The sequence below is a fragment of the Lytechinus pictus genome, chromosome 2, assembly GCF_037042905.1.
Source record: "Lytechinus pictus isolate F3 Inbred chromosome 2, Lp3.0, whole genome shotgun sequence".
Taxonomy (NCBI): domain Eukaryota; kingdom Metazoa; phylum Echinodermata; class Echinoidea; order Temnopleuroida; family Toxopneustidae; genus Lytechinus; species Lytechinus pictus.
Genome location: NC_087246.1, coordinates 60,694,686 through 60,715,583, shown reverse-complemented (window position 1 = coordinate 60,715,583; position 20,898 = coordinate 60,694,686). Strand labels below are relative to the sequence as shown.

At 36.6% G+C, this 20,898-nt stretch overlaps 1 protein-coding gene across 1 annotated transcript in view; it reads right to left on the bottom strand.

The window, feature by feature from the left end:
• The window catches only part of LOC129253864 (mucin-3B-like), a 75,929-nt gene that overhangs the window by 4,186 nt on the left and 50,845 nt on the right, over window positions 1–20,898 (bottom strand). Inside the window, exons 56-68 of the mRNA XM_064095295.1 lie at window positions 20,275–20,529; window positions 19,742–20,002; window positions 19,027–19,293; window positions 17,833–18,087; window positions 15,966–16,220; window positions 14,991–15,239; window positions 13,040–13,297; window positions 10,241–10,492; window positions 6,934–7,194; window positions 6,244–6,495; window positions 5,221–5,469; window positions 3,407–3,661; window positions 1,821–1,904 (exon numbers count right to left, since the gene is read on the bottom strand). Of these exons, the coding sequence (XP_063951365.1) occupies window positions 1,821–1,904; window positions 3,407–3,661; window positions 5,221–5,469; window positions 6,244–6,495; window positions 6,934–7,194; window positions 10,241–10,492; window positions 13,040–13,297; window positions 14,991–15,239; window positions 15,966–16,220; window positions 17,833–18,087; window positions 19,027–19,293; window positions 19,742–20,002; window positions 20,275–20,529 (3,153 nt within the window). The remainder of the gene's footprint in view (window positions 1–1,820; window positions 1,905–3,406; window positions 3,662–5,220; window positions 5,470–6,243; window positions 6,496–6,933; window positions 7,195–10,240; window positions 10,493–13,039; window positions 13,298–14,990; window positions 15,240–15,965; window positions 16,221–17,832; window positions 18,088–19,026; window positions 19,294–19,741; window positions 20,003–20,274; window positions 20,530–20,898) is intronic.

The window sequence follows — 20,898 nt, the reverse complement described above, 5'->3', positions numbered from 1 at the left end:
ATACAAGGAATATATTTACTTCTGTTTCATAACTGCTTTAGGTTTTCTACTTCTAAATGTCACTTTAAAAGTCGATAATATGAATTTGAAATCGGAGCAAATATAAAAGCAAATCTTTCAATATATTTAAGTAAAACTAGATTCAACATTCATTGTACCACTTATTCTAGAGTAAAAAAAGGCATCCATTTAATCAGAATCTGAATAATTAGCATCAACATAACCATCTTCAGTGAGTTAATTTACATGGATGATGGAATGCAATGTTTTCTAACTAAAATGCAAAATGATTTTTACATGCTATATCTCTAATCAAATTGCAAATTGAATTTCACATACATATCCAAAGAAAAGTGAAATGAAATGCAGTCTTCTGGTAGATTAGAAACAGTTAACGAATGGGGTGCAGAAAGGCCTAATATCAAATTCAAACTTTGTAGAAGGTAGAGGGGAATGAATTGGAACAGCAATTTCACAACATATAAAGACACGGAAAGTCGAGAAATTGGACTAAAAAAATCAAGAATGCAGAATGAGCAGGAAAAGAAACGAATGTCTCAGAAAATTGTGCATGATGTATTAAAGGCATCCCAAAGTACATATATGTGACTGATTTCAGTACTGTAGTACATTTAAGCAAGGTAAATATTTAAAGGAGAGCATTATACTAATAGGGATGATCAAGGAATTATTGTTCCTGAATCTGAATCCTGCATTCCTTTTTGGTTCCTTAATTAGAGGATTGCGATTGTTTTCAATCACAAACATAAAATGCAATTAAAAACAAAAGTCGGAAATCATTCCATATGCTTATAAACAACAATATCAGAGTAAGATTGCTTTAGATTGATGCATGCACATATACAAATTTCATCTCATATTTCTCAAAACATTTCCTCTGAAAATACTTAAACCTTTTTGTTTGTTTAGTGCAGTATTCTTATTGCAGAGTGCTTGTATGGGTGATTAATACTTCATATCCCTTTGAAATAAACTGTTCATATTTTACATGCTTCAGATTGTTGTTGACTATATTGTTAGTTGGGCACTACCAGTGATCCATGTATAATTGTAGAGCTTGTGCTAATTTAACCTTAACATTTTGAATATCATCCCTTTTCCAAATAATGATTTTCCACCACCACAGGGTTTTCCTAATGTTATCTTTAAATTTGTGAGGGGAAGGGAATATATATAAAAATACAGAAAAAACAGGTACATACAGAGAGCTGTCAGATAGGAAGGAAAGAGGGAAAAAAGGAGACACGAAAATTAAGAGTGAGAAAATGCTGTACTCAACATATCAAACAAAGGGAATGAAAAATTATTGGTATGCTCACTTAAAGATATTTGTGAAGCACATAACTATTTCAACACCGAGCAAACAGTATGTGATATAAAATTAAAATGTCATCTAGACAGTTAAATGAAGAAGTGGATTCTGTTCTTGACACAACATATGTAGTTTGCTGGATTAAAAATGTCATTTTGAATCAGATTCCCAGATAATAGAAAAATGCCAGTCTGAAGAAAATACACAACTGACGGACCATCAGAAAAACGCTTCTTTGTTTCAAGTGTCAGGAAAACAATCTTGTTAAACTACCAGTAAACACAACCTAGCAAGCTTTTTGGAAAGTATCTGATAATAAATGTGCTTCAAACAAAACAAATCATGATTTAAAGAGAAAACTAAAGTGGAAAAAGAACTGAAGGGATAGGGAAGCACTGCACCCACATTCAAGCAACCTGCAATAAAGACTGCATTTCAACCAGTTTTGGGTTTTATTATTTTACGATTTTGCGTATCAACAGCGCACCTTGTGGTAAGCAGAGATACGTATCAGCACTGTAGAAGCATTGTTCATCTACCGGACAAGGGTTGCTGTCACAAGGTGTATTTTCTGGATTGGGTATGGAAGAACATGAAAATATAATGTGATAAAAAAAAGTAAAGATCTAGAGATAGCCAATGGATACAAAGCGGTTCATAAACCATTCTTTTGTAATTATAGACAAAACATTAAAAAAGGTTGACAAAAAACGAAAAACACCACCAAACATGTCGCATGTGTTGCAGGTATCAAACCATATCTAATATCCAATAATTTTTAAGGATTTTCGCCTATTGCTTATAGAAAATAGGATAGGCGTTATAGAGTGAAGAGGGATTTAGAATGAAAAGTTACACACATGACCACCATGTACAGTACAGGCACATTAACCAACTGCTAAATGTATTAATGGAAAGAATTCAGGGATGGCATTTGTTTATTCTCAAATATTGTAGAAGCCTGTAATGAACGATACTTTTCAACTGTTTAAAAAAGTGCTCATAGAAAAATTGCTTTAAAATATTTTAAGTTCTCTCTAGGCCAGATTTCAGTAAACACCAATTAAAGAGCAATGTGAATTTTTGATGAATGCCAGTAAAGGCATCAGACGAACACTAAGTAATAATCTATATTGATAAGTGCAATGTGGAAAGTACCTTAGCCCAGTGTTTGGTACAGAAGGTCATTGATCCCATGCCAGTTCATTGAGACACAAGGAAATTAGCTAGTCTACACACAACAGAGCAAGTTTTCTTTTTTAATCCAATTTTTCTACCACACTGTACACAGGCTATAGATCATCTGAGCAATTTCAGTAGTTATGTTACTTTATTTGGTATGGATAGGAAACATTATCATGGTTATGGTTTTTGATGACTCTAATTGATCTAAACAAAAAATTTAGTGGTTCTTGTTGGATTTTAAAAGGCTTGGGCAATTAATCCCGGAGTCAGATCTAACTCTCACATATATAATGAGCTGTGACCTTTGTCCTGCTGACTCCGAATTTGAACTTAGCCTGTATTTTGGTGTCATCTACCTACACACCCAAATTTTTAAAAATCTGTTGAATATGTCACAAGTTATCATGCGGAAACCAACTCGCATATTTAATGAGCTGTGACCTTTGACCTGCGGACTCCGAATTCGAACTTAGCCTGTATTTTGGTGTCATATACCTACACACCAAATTTGTTTCGAATCCATTAAATATTTTTCGAGTTATTGCGCGGAAACCAAGTGGGAGGGACGGACAGACGGACCAAGCTAATGGACAAAACAAAACAAGCTAATTGACAATTGCATAAAAAAATTACCATTTATATATCCGACTCCCATTGGTCAATATTCATTTTTCACTTCACAAATAGCTCAAGCCATGATAATTGTGAGCATTAATGTAAAACATCAAAACCAAATTGATCTATACAGGGTACGCTGGACATCATTTTTGGGATTGCCATTAAAAAAAAATCAGTTAAAATTAGAACATAGCAGAGTGCAGTATGACGACAGAAAAATATGGAAAGGGAGTGACCGCAGTTAGACAGGAAGTTCCAAAGCTTACAAACCTGTGACAGTCACATCAAATTCACAGATGGCAAAATTGTTGCTGGTGTCAGTGAAGGTGTAGGTCACAGTGGTTGTTCCAACCACAAAGGCATCCCCTGGTGAATTAGTCCTCGTTACAGTCACAGCGGAGTTATCAGTGGCAGATGGCTCAACCCATGTTGCTACCTGTGTTCCATCAAGCCCGATGTCCGTGATGGTAATATCTTGAGGGCAGCCCGTGATGACAGGATCAGTGTTGTCTGTGGTAGAGGTTGCTAGAAATAAGAATGTTATGAAACAGGTGAATTTTTGGTTTGTTTTTATTTGCCTTAAATACTGTCAATGAAAGAGTGATATGCTTATTGGATGTACAAAAATCAAAATTTTTTAAAACCCCATTTGGCCTATGAGACAGCGAGTAGCTTCAAATGCAAAAATGCCAATTTACTGAATTGTAATAATTATTTCTCAATCTTTAACAAAATAAGATGAAATGTGTGCAAATCTAGATGATGAAACGACAACCTTTCATTCCTTGTCTGATTCTTGGACTCTCTAATTTAGTGCTTCTAGCCAGTTGGCCACTGAATTGTCATTCCTGTAGGCTCCGTACAGGAATTACCACCTAATTCCAGTAGGCAACCGATGGAACTGAAACTAATTTGAAATCATGACAATAGATTGTACTATGATGATGGTACCTATACTGGTGAAAGTGTATGATAAATACATTCTGGATGACTTTCACCTATGATCTAACAGCATTTCAATTCCTTCCCTAAATTTGTTCCAAACCTGTTCTTAGTATGCTGGAAGAACTGATCCTTACTGACCAATTGTGTCTAAACATGACTGGTAAAATGGGTGACTGTGTACAGCTTACAAAGTCTACATTATTCAATAACCTTATACTTCTTAAATGATGATCTTTCTAATTTGATTGACACTGTCTATATAATTTTTGTCTGTGATCAACAAGCCATGCATTCTGTGTAACCATACAGATGAAGCACTATACATGTAGTTATTAATTCATCAAATTGATCTGTTGAAGAATAGAGGTGGTAAGATGGTATCCTGGGGAACTGCAAATGAAGTTACATATACATAAACAAACACCAACAGATAAAGTGTCATACCATGATAATGATGGCATCTGCAATACAGACCGAAAGGAAATAATACAAGAACAAACATGTGGATTAAAAATGATTTTAATCGAAAGAAAAGTTCTGAATAATGAACTTGATGATCTGGTTCAGATGTAAAGTAGGAACTAAGAAAACAAGCAAATTGTGTTATAGAAACTACATGCAAAGTAAACATTTGGGGGAGAAGAATTACAAAAATGTAAAAATTAAAGATGCTTTGGAGATTAAAAGATGGAAAGTAGAAAAGATCCCAATAAAACCCTGATTGAGACATGAATTAGAACCATATGGAGATGACAAGAAAATGGAATTTCCTGATTTTTTTTGTGAAAATTTTTAAAAAATCTTCATGAACCTTTGATAATATATCTGTACAATGTTCAACTTACAAGTTTTGCCCATTGCTGTAATTGTTTCTACTGTATATACTTAATGGAAATGATAGTACATCCATGGACTTTATCCAACATAGATTAAAATCGGTAAAGCCATTATACTAAACAACTAAAGTTATTAATGTACTCAAGCTTTAGGTTTATTGAGCATGAGCAAGCATATTTTCCAAGTAATTCATTTCCAGGCCAACAAGGAACACTTTATTGGTACAAAGAATTTTAGAATGTCTCATATAAGTACATGTACAGGATGAAAAAAAAGGAAACAGTCTGACAGGTTATACTCACAAACAACAACATTAAATGTGCACTGTGCGGAAGTGCCAGAACTACTAGTGAAGGAATAAGTAACGGGGGTGACCCCAATCGAGAAAACGGTTCCAGGTATGGCTGTTGGAACTACCATGACCACACCACCTGCTGGATCAATGGCGGTAGGCTCAATCCACATGACCGGCACGCTGGACATGCCTTCAGGTATAGTTTGAATGATATCACTTGGACATCCAGTTATTGTGGGTGGAGTGTTAGCAGATGCTAGTAGTAGAAAAGAACATTACAAAGTGCAGCTTGAATTCTGGGGAGGTGGTGGAAACACATCCTTTGGGGGCTTTATATATTTTGTCCATCAGATAGAATGTAGAAAATGCCCATAAGTATCAAATGCTCTCTGAATGACCTCATATTGGCTCCAAAAGGGAAATTTAATAGTCAAGAACATCATACGATAGTTACATTTTTTATTATTAACATTCACATTCGAGGTGATATATACATGTAGTACATGCTTGTTAATTTCAATGTGGTAATTTGTTTCACTGATCTGAAAACAGGAGATTCAATGGAAAATATCCATATTCAGAGAAGAGCGACAGATAAAAGGCAGGACTTTCTCATATCAATTATCTATTCCAGCTAGAAAGAAAGATAAATAATGACACTTCAAATATCAAGCAAGGAAAACAAGAGCATAAAAGAAACACACAAACAAGTTGTAATTTTATAATTCGAAATGTGTATTTTTCTCAATTGCAGGTTTACAGCCAGCAACCCTGTCATTAGGAACCAAAACAAAACTCTGTTTGCATCTTCAAGCAGGAATCTTTACAAAGCATCTTTCACAGCAACACTGCCACATTCTGAATCGTTAGTCTATACAGGATTAGAGATGACAAGATGCTTGTGGAATACTTGCTGGAAGGTGCAGCCAGAATTTCATTCAGGTTCCTCATTCAGGATATGGATCAAGATATTCAGACATTAAAGGATAACAAAATTCTGGAAATATGAGTCAGGTCAAGTTGGACTTACCAACAATAACATTGAAGATGCAGAAAGCATCATTTCCTGCTTGATCTGTGAATGTATAGGTGACCGGAGTAGTTCCGACACCAAAGAGGCTTCCAGGGGCGTTTGTCGTTGTGAAGGTCACAGCAGAAACTTCATCAGTCGCTGTTGGAGGTACCCAGGACACAGCAGTGCTGGTGACTCCTGCTGGTACAGTAACTGTGATACCAGGAGGACATCCACTGATGACTGGAGGAGTCTGGTCAACACTGGAAGCTGTGATGAATAGAATCATTTTATTGGTCAAATCCCAAAGAATTGAAAAAATTGAGAATACTATACGCAGTAATTCCAGCTTATTGGGGATGTTTCATGAAAGTTGTCAGCACAAACTGACAGTTTCATAGAATTAGTGCCAGAGGCCTGTGCAAATCCACAAATCTCAAATTCAGTCAGCCCTGACAGTGGTCAGCAATCTAATACAGTGTATTGATAAAACATCACCTAGATCTGCAGAATTAAGATAAATGCCGGTGTTCTCTGCAAGAGAGATGGCTTCTTTTCCTGGCTATTCATAGTGGATCTAAGTAGATTGATGGAAATACTGATCCATAGAGCATCCTCTTTTTGTGAAAGGTTTGTAAGATAACAGGCTTCTAACTTCTCATTTGCACAATACCTCGTACACACCTCACAACAAAACTACCAACTTACCAGTCAGTGTGACAGTGAAGGTGCATATATCAAAATTGCCAGAAGCATCAGTAAATGTGTAAGTAACGTCTGTTGAGGCTCCCACTGCAAAACTAGTTCCAGGTACTGCGGTTCGAGTTGTAGTCACTGCACTGGTTTCATCTACTGCAGTTGGCTCGGTCCAGGTCAATGGAATGCTGGTTGTTCCAGCAGGAACGGTGAGGTCAATATCATTGGGACAGCCACTGATCACGGGTGCTGTGTTATCTACTACAGCTTGTCCTGAAAGAAGAGAAGGAATGAAAAACAGGGCCGGTTTTCAATTGAAAGTATTATTGTTTAAGTATTTTACTTAGCATTTTAGCATTTCACCTGGCTAAGGAAAATGCTTAAATTTGTATTCAGATCACAGGTAGCTATTTTACTTTATCAAGCCAAATTTAAGCAAAATACTTATAACCCTTGTGACATCATTAAGTTTAAGCCAAATAATGTGCGATGCATGTATTCCTTATTCTGAAATATTGAAAAAATACTTAAAATTTCAGGCTTAAAGGTCAAGTCCACCCCAGAAAAATGTTGATTTGAATAAATAGAGAACAAGTGGAATGCCTCTGGCCGTCTCACCTGCATCACGCGATTCAATATAGCAGCAGTGCTGATTTTGAAAACTACTATAACTCGCACAAGATGTTCAGTGATACTTGGTTACTCTTATTTCCACGTTTTATGAACTAGACCCATACACTTATAGAGATATGATGGTAATTCAACAAATACCCCCAACGTGGCCAAAGTTCATTGACCTTACATGACCTTTGACCTTGATCATGTGACCTGAAACTCGCACAGGATGTTCAGTGATACTTGATTACTCTTATGTCCAAGTTTCAAGAGAAAGATCCATCAACTTTCCAAGTTATGATGGTAATTCAACAGATACCCCCATTATGGCCAAAGTTCATTGACCTTTGACCTTGGTCATGTGACCTAAAATGCGCAAAGGATGTTCAGTGATACTTCATTACTCTTATGTCCAAGTTTTATGAACTAGACCAACACACTTTCAAAGTTATGGCGGTAATTCAACAAATACCCCAATTTGACCAAAGTTCATTGACCCTAAATGACCTTTGACCTTGATCATGTGACCTGAAACTTGCACAGGATGTTCAGTAATACTTGATTACTATTATGTCCAAGTTTCATGAATCAGATCCATAAACTTTTAAAGTTATGATGGTAAATCTACAGATACCCCCAATTCGGCCAAAGTTCATTGACCCTAAATGACCATTGACCTTGGTCATGTGACGTGAAACTCATGCAGGATGTTCAGTGATACTTGATTAACCTTATGTATAAGTTTCATGAACTAGGTCCATATATTTTCTAAGTTATGATGACATTTCAAAAACTTAACCTTAGGTTAAGATTTTGATGTTGATTCCCCCAACATGGTCTAAGTTCATTGACCCTAAATGACCATTGACCATGGTCATGTGACATGAAACTCAGGCAGGATGTTCAGTAATACTTGATTAACCTTATGGCCAAGTTTCATGAACTAGGTCCATATACTTTCTAAGTTATGCTGTCATTTCAAAAACTTAACCTCAGGTTAAGATTTGGTGTTGACGCCGCCGCCGTCGGAAAAGCGGCGCCTATAGTCTCACTCTGCTATGCAGGTGAGACAAAAATCAAACTAGCAAAACGCTGAATATTTCATCAAAATCGGATGTAAAATAAGAAAGTTATGGCATTTTTAAGTTTCGCTAATTTTCACAAAACACTGATATGCACAACTCGGTGACATGCAAATGAGAGAGTCGATGATGTCACTCACTATATATTTTTTTTTAATTGTTTGAATTATACAATATTTCATTTTTTACAGATTTGACAATGAGGACCAACTTGACTGAACCATATAGTATAAAACAATTCTAATTCCACATGTGCAGGGAGGAATTAATCGTTGTTTCACTTGACAATGAGGATAAAATTAGAATATTTCATATTTCATATAATAAAATACAAAAGAAATAGTGAGTGGATGACGTCATCAGTCTCTTCATTTGCATACTGACCAGGATGTGCATATAACTATTTTGTTAAATTAAGCGAAAATTTAAAATGTCATAACTTTCTTATTTTACATCCGATTTTGATGAAATTTTCAGTGTTATGCTTGTTGGATTTTTCTCTTTTTATTCAAATCAACTTTGCCTTGGGGTGGACTTGTCCTTTAAGTATTGAGTTTAATACTGGCCCTGTTCATTAACTTATAATCTGCCAGGAATGGGTGTCACAATTGGCGAAGTAATAGGTCTCCTGCTGTAAAGGAAACTAATTTGAGCTTTGAATTCCATTAAAAGTAATGGGTTATCAGCCTCAGTATAAAAGGATAATATTTATTGCAGATGGAATCCAGATGTTTTAATCAATGCCCCCATCTCTTGACTTAAGTGTAGCTCATTCCAATATTTAATTTTCTTTTTTTTATTACAAATACCAAATCAAAGCATACTTCAATGCTACTGTAGGGGAACTCCAGGCTGACAAAATATGTATCTAAATGAATAAGAGTAAAATGCTGAAAATTTCATCAAAATCTGATAACAAATAGCGTGGTAATTGAATCTTAAAGTTTAGCAATATATTGTGAAAACATTTATATACACGTCATCATTAATATTCATTAGGTGAGCTGATGATGTCACATCCCCACTTTCATTTTTCTTATGTTATAACGTGAAATTATGATTTATTTTTGATTTAATTTATTAATACATGTGTAAATGAAGTGTCTCCCTTGTAATGGAATAAGTTGCAGCAATGAATATCTAATGCACGAAATCAGTTGTCAATCCGAATTTTTTTGGTTCTTGAAGGAAAAATATTAATTAAGCCTAATTTCATATAATATAATACATAACAAATGGGGATATGACATCATCAGTATGCTCATTTAATATTTATGAAGACATGCCAAGATCTGTTTCACTGGAAGAATTAAAATCTTTAAAATGCCTGAGCTTTGTTATTCCTTGTCCGATTTTTATCAAATTTTCAGTTGTTTTGTTTGTCTGGTTTTTTCTTTATCTGTTCAAATCACATTATTTTCAGCAAAAAGTACCCCTTTAATACATGTATCTTTAATGACTGCTGAAACAATTGCCCTACAAAAAGCAATGCCTGTGTATCGCATGGCTCCTTTTACAGCAATCCCTCAGTATAACTTGAGAGAGAGCCATGCAATTCAGGTAAAATGACCCCTCTGCAATAAGAGTTATCAATAACAGTAATGACAAGGCACAGATCTCACCTGTGATGGTTATAGTAAAGATACAGAAGGCATCGTTTCCTGCAGCATCTGTGAAAGTGTAGCTGACGAGGTTCTCGCCAAGGCCGAAGCTGTCCCCTGGTGATGCAGTCTGGGAGACGGTGACAGAACTGGTTTCATCTACAGCGGTAGGTTCGGTCCAGACCACAGGGACGCTAGTCAATCCAGCACCAACATTCAAGGTGATAGGATTTGGGCAGTTGCTCACCACAGGAATTGTGTTGTCAATGTTCGCTGCAAGATTGTACATTAATTTTTAATAATGGATATTCAGATGTCAATAAATGAGGTAAGCATGTTTCTATTCTAAGATTTTGAGTTCACATATGAAATCAATGATTGTACATTAATAATGGAACAACTTTGGTTTCCCATTTTCTGAAATTTCAATTATTTTTTTCTTAACATCACAGTCTGTGCTCTTCCTTGACAGGAACAAAACATAAGACAGAGCAATCGCAAAAAAGAGAAATCTTTAAAAAATTCCCCATGCAGGCAAAGCTTTACAACACATGCTAAACACAGAGAACAGGCTTAATTGATACATTGACCTGGGAATTCTGTGTCTTCTGTGAAATTTCTATTTTCCATATCGTGTAAAACTGGGACTATATAACAAGGTAAATGGACATGGTGCATTTGGTTTCAGAAAGATACTTGTGACAGGGAGTGTCAAGTGAGGTATATTAAGGAGTTTGTAAAGGAGACAATTGTAGCCTATTTGTTCCAAGTGGACACTTGCCTCAACTATCTATGGTACATCAGCAGAGAAAACTTTCTTAATATTGTGCATTATTATATTCAACATGCAATAGCCAGTATGTTTTTAAATGTTTCTGAAAATGTAGTCTACAAATGTTATCTCTGAAAAAAATAACATCTCTATGTGTAATAGAATAAGAAGATTTACTTAAAGATAGAATGTGAATATTTTGTTCAATAAAGAGAAACAAGACTTTGAGGCCTGAATAGTTTATGACTAATTTACACATCGAATCGGGCAACGTTGTCCCATGTCGTGAAGTGTGCAGGCCAGTGTGGAACAATGCTTGAAGTGTCCTGATACAATTTTAGCATTTCTAAAATCATGGCATGATAAAATTTGGTGACTATTGGCGTGAAGTATTAATAAACTGTGTGCTACCTCGCCGGGGCATTTCATGACTAGTTCACGACTAGTACATGTACACATGACTAGTACACAACTAGTCCACGACTAGCTCATGACTTGTTCACGAGCAGCTCACAAACAGGTTACGCACACTTTTGCAAATCTCAGAATTGCTGGCCTAAAAGGAATACGCATGAGCAAATTGGCTGTAATGAACGGCAATTCATAGAGTTCGATTTTATGCTCCAGTGCATAATGTTGAATTGAATGGAGTAACAGTATGTGAACTATTTCGTGCCTATGTGTAAACCTGTCAGGAATGTAACATGAACTAGTTTGGACTATGGCAATGAACCATTGATGTGCTTTGTGTACCGCACTTTCACAAATTAGCATGATAGAATCATGCCAAAGTGTCATAGCAGCAGAATAAAATGAAAATTAAATTGCAACCCATGAATACACGCAGAATCTCACACATAACAATCTTAATACAAATAACTGGACTTCATTGCTGAAGGAAAATACATAGCCACAAATGATTTGTAGATCTGGGGCCCGTCTTACAAAGAGTTGCGATTGATCCGATCAAATGTCAACTATGGAAAGCCAGCAAAGTCAACAAATAAAATGGATGTTTGTTCAAAAGATTTTCTAGATATGAATGTATATCCATGAATTCGTTGATTTCTTGACAGTTTGGTGTGCTTCTCCTTTGTTTACAAAGGACATTTTGCGAATTTCCTGTAGATAAATTTATGACACTGATGGATTTCCATAGAGTTACAATTGATTGGATCAATCGTAACTCTTTGTAAGATGGGCCCCTGGTAAATTACAGGCTATCCCAAGACCCCCTGGGAAGGATCCATTAGATGAAAAACTTGTAAGAAACAGGACTGGGTAAGAAGATATGTAGGATGAAGAAAAACCAAGATGAAACACCAGACCTATAGCTAATATTTCTAGAAACTTATGGAATATACAACAGACTAATATTGAGACCACTTGTGACCATCCACCACTTCAGGATCTAAAGAACCTAGTGAATCTAGTGACATTGGATAAACAGTAAGCAGAAGAAAAGCAAAAAGCCGGGGATGAGGAAACTAGGTTTCCCTGGTTGAAGGACAAGAAGGAGAATATTGCTTGACAGTTACACCTATGGAACTGATGTCTTTTAGCCTTGGATCAGAAATACCAGAATGTGGGTGCATACAAATGCACCACAAAGAATTCCACCGAAACAAGAACAGTTAGGATATTATTCAGCAAAAACATAGCACCAATGGAAATTTGAGATCTCCATTCCCATAGAAGATGGGCCAGTATGGTAAATCCAGAGTCCAGAGGAATGTTGAAGCAGATAGATAAGATAGATAGATAGATAGATGCACATACAATGTGTAATCGACTTATCAGACTTCAGGATTCTTTCCTACAGGATCTGTATACAGGATCTCTAGAGGGACCAACCAATTCCAGTGGACAATGGGTTAAGAATAGATGTAAACCAAGGAAACAAGTATGGGAAGAGACCTTAGGACACCAATTAAATATAATGACCAGGTGAGTCCATCAAATAAATCCACAGCACCTCAGGTTTTTAAGTCCTGCCACTTCCAGAGAGTTAGGAAACACCAGTTAGGGATTTTGCGATGTTGACATACCCTGTACAGTGACAATGAATAAGCAAACAGCAAAGTTCTCAGAGCTGTCTGTGAAGGTGTAGGTGACGGCAGTTGAGCCAAGATTGAAGGAGTCTCCAGGAGAACTTCTAGAATCAACCCTGACTGGGTCCGGAGAGTTGTCGGTAGCGGTAGGCTCAATCCATGTCACAGAGGCTCCTGTAAACCCACTAGGAATAGTCACAACTATATTCTCAGGACACCCTGTGATAACAGGGTCAATGTTGTCACCAGAAGTCACTGTTGATTGGCATACATAGACAAGGGAACGTGAAGTTACAGAAATATCAAATATTTGCTTTTCAAAATAGGCATACAAAAAAAGAAAATGATTCAGAATTCACCTATAACAGAAAGAGCACAAGTAAAATATTTTTGGTATTATGCATCATTCTGCACAATGTATCACTTAATCACCTGGTTTAGTGGGCTCTCTAAACATTGACACTTCAAGCTTTAAAAATAGTTCTGACTTGTGCAGGCACATTTTGCAAATGAATAAATCTATGTGCACATACCCATAACATTCCTGAATGCATTATTTTGACCAAATGCAAGGTAAAATTCTTGTTCACAAACTTGAGAGCATGTAATGCTGCAATAGATAGATGGTGTAATTTGAGTGCATAATAAAATTATTTCTCATTCGTAAATATTTGTATATCATAGGTGATCTTATGATGTGTGTTGTGACTCACATATACACAGAATGAAGTGAGTGTGACTCACATATACACAGAAAGTAGTGAGAGTGTGCAAGACTTTATGGGCAGCATGCATTCTTTTCTCTCCATTTTGCAGTTTTTTAACTCTTGATATGCATAATGGGCACAAAAATCATATGTGCATGAGGAATATGTGAAAGATTGATGTTATACAACAAACAGCAAATCGAAACATTGTCAATGACCAGATACCAACACACAGCTCTGACTTTTGTTAAGGTGCCTATTATCTTGACAAAGAAAAATGCCGCACTGAGATTTGAACCTTGGACTTTGTGGTTTACATTGAGTCACAAAAGTGGGACCAATACATGTGAGCAAATTCTGTTCTCATAGATGAATAATATGACGTCGTTTGCAGCCACTAACAGAATATGTTTAGTATGATTGTGTGATTTGTGCCAACACTTAAAGGAGAATGAAACCCGTGAAACCAGCTGAATCCATATCAAAGAGAAAAATCAAAGAAACATATTGTTGAAAGTTTGAGGAAGATTGAATGAATAATAAGAAAGTTATGAGCATTTGAATATTGAGATCACTAATGCCATGTAGATCCTCCCATTGGCAATGCGACCAAGATCTGTGATGTCACACACGTACAACTCCCTCATTACTTTAGTACTTATTTCACTTATATTCTCACTTTTATAGTCTATCACAAGGTGAGGTGTTCTCTTTATGAGAGGACAAGTACAGATCGAGGTTTCACAACATTATATCATTGATGAATCGTTTGTCATATGATTAGAATGAGCAAAAAGAGATGTTTTGGGGAATATTTTCAGTGTCCAAAAGGGGAGAGTTGTTCATCTGTGACATCATAGATCTTGGTCGCATTGCCAATGGGAGGATCTCCATAGCATTAGTGATCTCGACATTCAAATGCTCATAACTCTTCTATTGCTTGTCCTATTTTACTCAAACTTTTGTTGATCTTATTCTTTGATTTTTGCTCCAAGAGTTTCATTCTCCTTTAAATAAAAGAATTACATGTAGGTGTACAATAGAAATAAGAACCAAAGAAAGGAAAACACATAAAAAGCATAACAAAACAAATAAAAATAAAAAATATGAGAACTTTTAAGTTTGTATATATAAAGTGCCAGACTTGGAACTATGTCACTGTTCTAGTCAATTTGCACTGTTGTGAAGTTTAACTGAGAAATAGTAGTGTAGGAGGAAAATCAGAGAAAACATTTACATACCATCAACAGAAACAGAGAAGGAACAGATAGCAAAGTTTCCTGATCCATCAGTGAAAGTATAGTTAACGAGGGTTGTGCCGAGGTCAAATATATCTCCAGGAGAATGAGTAGAAGTAGAAATAAGAACGGAGCCAGAGTCATCTGTGGCATTGGGCTCTGTCCAATTCACGGAGATTCCAGTAGTTCCATTTTGGATTGATACAGAAATGTCATCAGGACAACCAGTCACGACAGGATCAGTAAAGTTAACTGTGGTAGTGACAATTAATTATTAGAGATCAATCTGAAAGGAGACCTTGCTACATAGATGTATTGATATACAACCGCAATACCTGAATATAATGTATGTAATCTGATAAATGGACTGAAATTCGTGTACCATTGTTGAAGACAGATCACTTCACCATTTGTCCACCAGGAAAGGGATAAAAGTGAATAAAGGAACGTTGAGTACCAATGACGGAAAGGGATCATATCACCTGATTATGTCCACCATGAAATGGTCACAGATTAAGGAAATCTGTGTACTCCAGTCTCAAAGAGGTCATATAACCAGATTAAGGAATCAAGGGGAAAAAAATTGTTAATTAGCAATATTGGTCCAAGGTAAGTTAGACTGAGATACCTGTGTATTAAAATAGGAATAAAGAAGATGAAGAGGAATAATAGTTCAGCAAATCCATGAAAACCAGGTATAAATTCCATTAGAAACCACTGGATCTATAATGTTTACCATTAAATAGACAGAAATATGTTTTCAAAGGTTTACACATCTATATCACCAACAGTTCGACAACATGGATGAAAAGAAACAAACACTCAATACAACTTAATCAAAATGAACATTGGAACACATCAAAACAATCATCTAAATAAAATCTATATACCAACAAAATCAAGAAAACACTTTAGTGCATTGAACAAGTGCGCACCACCCACACCATATAACTCCATCCACATGTATGAAATACATACCAGCTACAGTAACAGTGAACAGACAGATGTCATTATTGCCTGAACCATCAGTGAAAGTATAACTAACTACAGTCGTGCCAACTTCAAAAGTATCTCCAGGAGAGCTAGTAGAGATGACGGTTGGCACTTCTCCAGAGTTATCTGTAGCTGTGGGCGGGGTCCAAGTGATACCAACTCCATTGGATCCCGATGGGATCGTGACACTGATATCATCTGGACAGCCACTGATTACGGGTCTTATGTTATCAGTGACAACTGCAAGAAGACATTGTGAAGCAAAGTAAGGGAATGAAAGGGCACAGAAAAAAATAGTATTACTCATGAAATTAAGTTCCAAAAATTCCCCAAGAACAAAATCTAATTGTGCCAAATTGTTATCACTTTCAACATTTTTTTTGTCTACATTCTTATGCTGCAAAAACACTTCCAATAATATACCACAGATTTTTTAAGATGAAAAGGAATAGACTTTGTACCCCGAAAAGCTCATAGGTAAGCACATGTGCTGAACAACATTAATACTGATTTATACTCATTAGGTAGATAGATTGATATCTTTCCCTGATTACCCCAGTATTCCATTTCCATGGCAACATAGCTTATTATCACCTGAAAATATGTCTTGCACATATACCCAACAAGTTCAATATTTGTGCAACATTCCTTGGAAAATATGGAGTCTGGTCTAAAAAGAAATCTCCAAGTTACTATACACTTGATTCCATATTCCATTTTTTCTTTGATAATGAACATCTATACTAAACTTCTTTGATACCAGCAAGGACTCTTACTACTTGCTGTCAGCTTCAAACCTGGATATGCATAGATAAATACGCCACATCATGAAGAATGATTGAGGTCTTTTATCACAGAAGATATCAGTTGTGAAGGTGAAAATCATCCCAAGATCTTATGAAGATAGTAAGCAATAATCTTTGACCTCAGGTGATCTTGAAAGGTTTTCATGGTGGAGAGCTTTGGGGAAGTTTACGGTATACACCTTGTATAGTCCTGAAAGGGACTGCTCCACCTTAATGCAACTATGACGTAGGAAGCTAGTACATCGTTTGCATCTTACAGCATGAAATCGAGTGAGTTTCTGCATTCCTGATCAATTGGTGCAGTGCTGTTAATATTAACAACTGGTGACAATGAAAATGTTGCAAAGGAGTAGATAACTTGTGGTTTGCCAAAGGGAAGAGAGAAGCCAGGGGCCATATTGAAGGAGAGGCTGAATGAGACAGATTCATCCGTCCCTCCGGAGATGCCTACCAGTACTCTGATGTTCCTTGGGCATTCGTTTGTCCGATGTGGAAGTGTCTTTCACAGTTAATTCTTATGCTATAGCAGTACATCAAGGACGGATAGGACAGGTGGATTGACTGGAGTACTAACTCAAAATTATTGAGGGGCAACTGTCAGGATTCTTCATACATGTTTAACCATTGGCGTCCAAATATAAGAAACCGAAGACTTAAGACTTTGGAAAAAAATGGGAAACAAATCATCTCAAATGTAGGAAACCAAAAAGGAACAAAGATCATGTTGAAATTAGAATACATAATGATAGGTATATCACAGACATATTCGTGACCTGGAGTTCAAATAATAAAATTCTTAACATAGAAACAAACACATTATTATACTCATAAAGAAATTTACAAAAGATGTACAGCAAGTTGCCAGAGGTATGCATGCAAATTGAAGTCATGCCTTTTAGATGGCTCGAAATATTAAACAGTTGTTTTAACGAACTTGTAACTTAGAAGGCACTTTTTTCAGAGTAGTTAGAACATGATGAAGCAGAATGAAAGAAATTAGTGAGGGTACCTAAGATTTGTTAGTTCCTCCATGTCAGAGAACATACCTGTGATGGTTATAGTAAAGGTACAGAAGGCATCGTTTCCTGCAGCATCTGTGAAAGTGTAGCTGACGAGGTTCTGGCCAAGGCCGAAGCTGTCCCCTGGTGATGCAGTCTGGGAGACGGTGACAGAACTGGTTTCATCTACAGCGGTAGGTTCGGTCCAGAACACAGGGGCGCTAGTCTCTCCGGCACCAACACTCAAGGTGATAGGATCTGGGCAGTTACTCACCACAGGATCGGTGGTGTCTGTATTCAACACTGTCAAAACAATGTATTTGATTTCGCACATTTAGAAATTATCTGATCAATATTTTAATATCCTATATACATGAAATACATACAATATAATTTATTAATAAGTTAAGGTAAATAATTTGATCCAACAATTGGAAAAATACTGTACCAGCATACTTTTTCAGATTCCATGACCAAACAATAGAGAAAATAAATGACAATCTATGAAAAGTGAACAAAAATGCAATGGATCAAAACATGAAGTTGTTGCCTTGATAGAAAATTTAGATATACTATGAGTATGAGATATGTGGTGTATACAGCATGTTCCTTCTCCAGTACTTCTTTTGCGAGGCAAGCTGCAATATATTAAGCAGTGCATGATTGTTTGAAATGAGAGTGTGAAAAATGCAAACAGGATGCTCCTTAAATACCGTATTGTAAAACCATGTGCAATTTGAACCCTTATGATACCAGAGTAATTGCTGCTCTTATACAGATTCATGTCCATAATGTAGGGATGCCAGTTGGAATTGATCAGAGGGCCTGAAAATCACCTAGAATACAATATTTTGTACACACAAATGCTAAAACTATGGCCTGAAAATAAAGTGCCAGAGCCTGAATTCAGGCTTTTGCCTGAAAACTGGCATCCCTGATAATGTGATGCCACTAAGCAACTCTGATATAATCAGAGTTCAGGGGCTGTTTCACAAAGAGTCCATTTTGACTCATAATCATGCATAAGTGCCAATGTGAATGTGATGTCTAACAAATAATATCATCAACAAATATGCAGTAGGATGTGTCCTTTTAATATGGTCTGAGTAACTGCTGTGATGCGTTATATACCCCCAAGCAATTGCAAAATCAGATTTCTTGTCATACTCAATTATCTGAGAAAGACATCCCTGGTTCATTGTTTAGGTATGGAATTTGTCAATAGATGAAACCACTCCTCACCATTAATGGTGATTTGGAAGGTGCACACTGCAAAGTTTCCTGCTTCATCGGTGAAGGTGTAAGAGACGATGGTGGTCTGCCCTGCAGGGAAAGAATCTCCTGGAGAGGCATTTTGTTCAATGCGGATGTTGGCAGTGGCAGTGGTGTCGTCCATTGCTGATGGCTCTATCCAAGTGAGAGCTACATTGGCGAAGTTGGGTTGGACGGACAAGTTGATGTCATCAGGACAGTTGGAGATGACAGGGTCAGTGTTGTCAACGATAACAACTACAAGATGCAGTGAGAGATACAGAGGTGAGGGGTGTGTCAGGTAATAATGCAAGACAAAAAGTGATTCATAAATTTGAAGATTTTGATGAAAACCAAGGTATATTTTCCCATTCAAACTTTAGAGTGGACAACTGTGCCATGCAAGTAGAGTGATAACAAGATAGAATGTGAGTGTAAATGTGGATAGGAGATCAAGAATATAACCAATATTGTACTTTGGATCCAGATTTTCTTCATAATGTTGCCTTTTCCAAACACATTGAATTAATTTTACACAGGATCTTAAGAGGTAAAATCTGGAATACACATGTGATGTCATGGCGACTTTACACTTGCTTAATGTTAACAAGAGACATTCCAAGTAAAGAATCAGGATATGCATGCTTTCATGGTGATTAAAGTCATGCCAAGCATTCAGCAATACGATACACAAGCAAATACCTACCCATGGCAGAAACGCTAAAGGCACATATGGACGGGTTGCCCAAAGCATCAGTAAAGGTGTAGGTGACCAAGGTGGTCTGACCAACAGGAAACTCATCACCAGGACTGGCAGACTGCTCCAATGAAATGGGAAGAGATGCATCAGTAGCAGAGGGCTCTTGCCATGTTGCGGATACAGTAGCAATCCCTGCAGGGACACTCAGGAAAAGATCAACAGGGCAGTTGCTGATGACAGGACCCTCAAAGTCAGTTTGGACATCCACTTAAAAATATAAAATAAAATGATATTAAGATTAGTTTGAAATTGTGTTTATGCCAGGGAAATGTATAGTTTACCACTGCATAAGCAACTAGATAAATTGGTGATTTATTATTGCTATGTATTATTTTCATAGAGAGCAAAGAACTAATGAGATTGAAAACGGTTCTGACCAACAGCATGCATCTAATTCCCAAATAGTTTTTAAAGCGAACACCAAATTCCAGTAGACAATGGATTAAATGATGAAATATCAAGATGCCCAGTGCACTCACAGGTAACAGTGATAGTGAAAATACAGAAAGCATCATTCCCGCTGGCATCAGTGAATTGGTAGACCACCTGAGTAACACCTTCTCCAAAGGTGTCTCCTGGAGAGGCACTTTTAGTGGTGGTTACACTGCCAGAGTTGTCAAAGGCCACTGGTTCGTTCCAGGTAACTTCAACCTCTGGCTCGCCAACAGGGGTCAAGATCTCCATGTTTGCTGGACAGAAGTTTATGATGGGATCTGTGGTATCGATCACACCAACTATGCACGGACAAGATAGAGAAATATACAAGACAAATGGTTAAAAGGTAGAAAAAAAGTCCTGATCATGAAATAACAATTTTTACAATTAGGACAGACTAGTACAAATATTCAATTAGAATACAGTCTGGAAGTGTATATAAAGTTCATTCAAAAGCTAATATGTCAATTCAGAGTGATTTAACAATTATTTTTTATTCAGATTGAGGAAGATACAATCTCATCATGACAATCATTCAATAATGAATTCTGAAAACATGGACATCCAGTTCCAGGTCCACACTGGTTTCATGATATACTTACTGGGAGGCACAGCCAAATATAATATGAAGCATTTATAACAAAATATAATCATGAAGAGGTAATATC